This window comes from Sphaeroforma arctica (genome assembly GCF_001186125.1).
Source record: "Sphaeroforma arctica JP610 unplaced genomic scaffold supercont1.476, whole genome shotgun sequence".
Lineage (NCBI taxonomy): Eukaryota > Ichthyosporea > Ichthyophonida > Sphaeroforma > Sphaeroforma arctica.
In genome coordinates this window covers 18,740-20,294 of record NW_014040082.1, presented here as the reverse complement: position 1 = coordinate 20,294, position 1,555 = coordinate 18,740, and the positions used below count along the sequence as shown (strand labels likewise).

General features: G+C 36.1%; 2 protein-coding genes across 2 annotated transcripts in view; one reads left to right on the top strand and one right to left on the bottom strand.

The window, feature by feature from the left end:
• Positions 1-784, bottom strand: part of SARC_06592 (hypothetical protein) — a 4,107-nt gene extending 3,323 nt beyond the window's left edge. Inside the window, exon 1 of the mRNA XM_014299496.1 lies at positions 249-784. Coding sequence (XP_014154971.1) covers positions 249-617 — 369 coding nt within the window. The 5' untranslated portion in view covers positions 618-784. The remainder of the gene's footprint in view (positions 1-248) is intronic.
• Positions 785-1,101: 317 nt separating this feature from the next.
• SARC_06591 (coatomer subunit zeta-1) overlaps positions 1,102-1,555 on the top strand; it is a 3,788-nt gene continuing 3,334 nt past the window's right edge. The window contains exon 1 of the mRNA XM_014299495.1: positions 1,102-1,137. Coding sequence (XP_014154970.1) covers positions 1,135-1,137 — 3 coding nt within the window. The 5' untranslated portion in view covers positions 1,102-1,134. The remainder of the gene's footprint in view (positions 1,138-1,555) is intronic.

Below are 1,555 nucleotides of genomic sequence, written 5' to 3'. Positions count from 1 at the left end.
ATATATATAATATATATATAATATATATATGTGTGTGTATATATATAATAGTGTGTGTATGTCGTATATATATATATATATATATATATACATATATATATATATATATTTGCGCGGATGTATGTGTATATGTCTTCGTAAACGATACTTTGTGGTGACGTGAACACAGATCGGAGGATTTTAAACCTCATACAAGCAAAAAGTAATATTTGGAGCCGGTTTTGACTGTTTCGGACATGCATACATACCTGTGCTTCCATGTTCTGTGCGTAGTATTCCTTATTGACCGCTGACTTCGGTACATTATCGACAATCCCCAAGGCTTGATCTCTAACTTGCACAGGCAGGCCATATTGCAGATCGAATATACACGTTTGACAAACGTTCTTAACCTTCGCACACGTCTGGCACACTTCGGTCTTCTTGAATCGCATGCCACGCCCAGGACACCATCTAAACACAGTGAAGGGTCTCGTGCATATTTTACACTCTTTGCCGTGTTTCTCTTTAGTCATGCGCATATATGGGTTATCTCCCAAACATGTTTGGCACAGAATAGGGAAATCTGAATCTTCCCAGTGCTGTTTAGTAGGGTCGCCCTTAGTTTGCAACGACATGCTGATTAATAATATGATACTCTACTATAGAAGAATGTGATAAAGCCCGACGTTGAAGGGCAGTTCCGCAAAGCCTTGTATGTATTCTGCCTATGAGCTGTACTTAATAGACCTATATGTTATGTCAGGACATACACCTACACAACACTGTTTTATAGACGCATTCGTATTCATATATAAATACATATAAATATATGTATTCACACGGGAATATTCAATATTTAGGACAGTTAATTTTTTGGGTTTAATTTTTTAAAATTTGTATAATCGAGCAACGATCCTGTGACTACGAGCCGCTCGCCCGGCGCCCGCTCATCACTCATGTGCAATTTTGAGAAAAAAAATCTCACAGCCCGCGAAAAGCCAAAAGGCTTTTGTACCGAACCTTTACACTTTATTTGTATTGGATTTTTGTTTTGCGTTTTCCGTGTCTACCGTATCTCAGAGCCCATAGTTACCAGAAGCTTCGTATAATCATGTTACACACGAACACAGTGCCGTAACAAGCTTTGCCACGATGGTTAGTCATGAGTGTTGATTATTTGTATAGTCTTTGATTTTTAGCAGAGCAAGTGTCGGATATATCAAGATTAACTTCTTCATAAAAATTTAACTATTTGTCTATGGAATGGTTGTGCACACGATGTTTCGGCTATGATTTCTGTTTGCCCACGAGTGTATCGTCGCGGAAGCGAGGTATAGTTTGCAAACGATAGATCGTCTTCAGACACCTAAAAATAACAGCACCGCACCAAAATACTCTTAGCGAAAAGTCAACACCGATGACATTATCATCTCTATCAAAGGCGACACCAGAAGATAGACCAGCATGTGATATATATATATATATATATATATATATATATATATATATATATATATATATATATATATATATATATATATATATATATATATATATATATATATATATATAT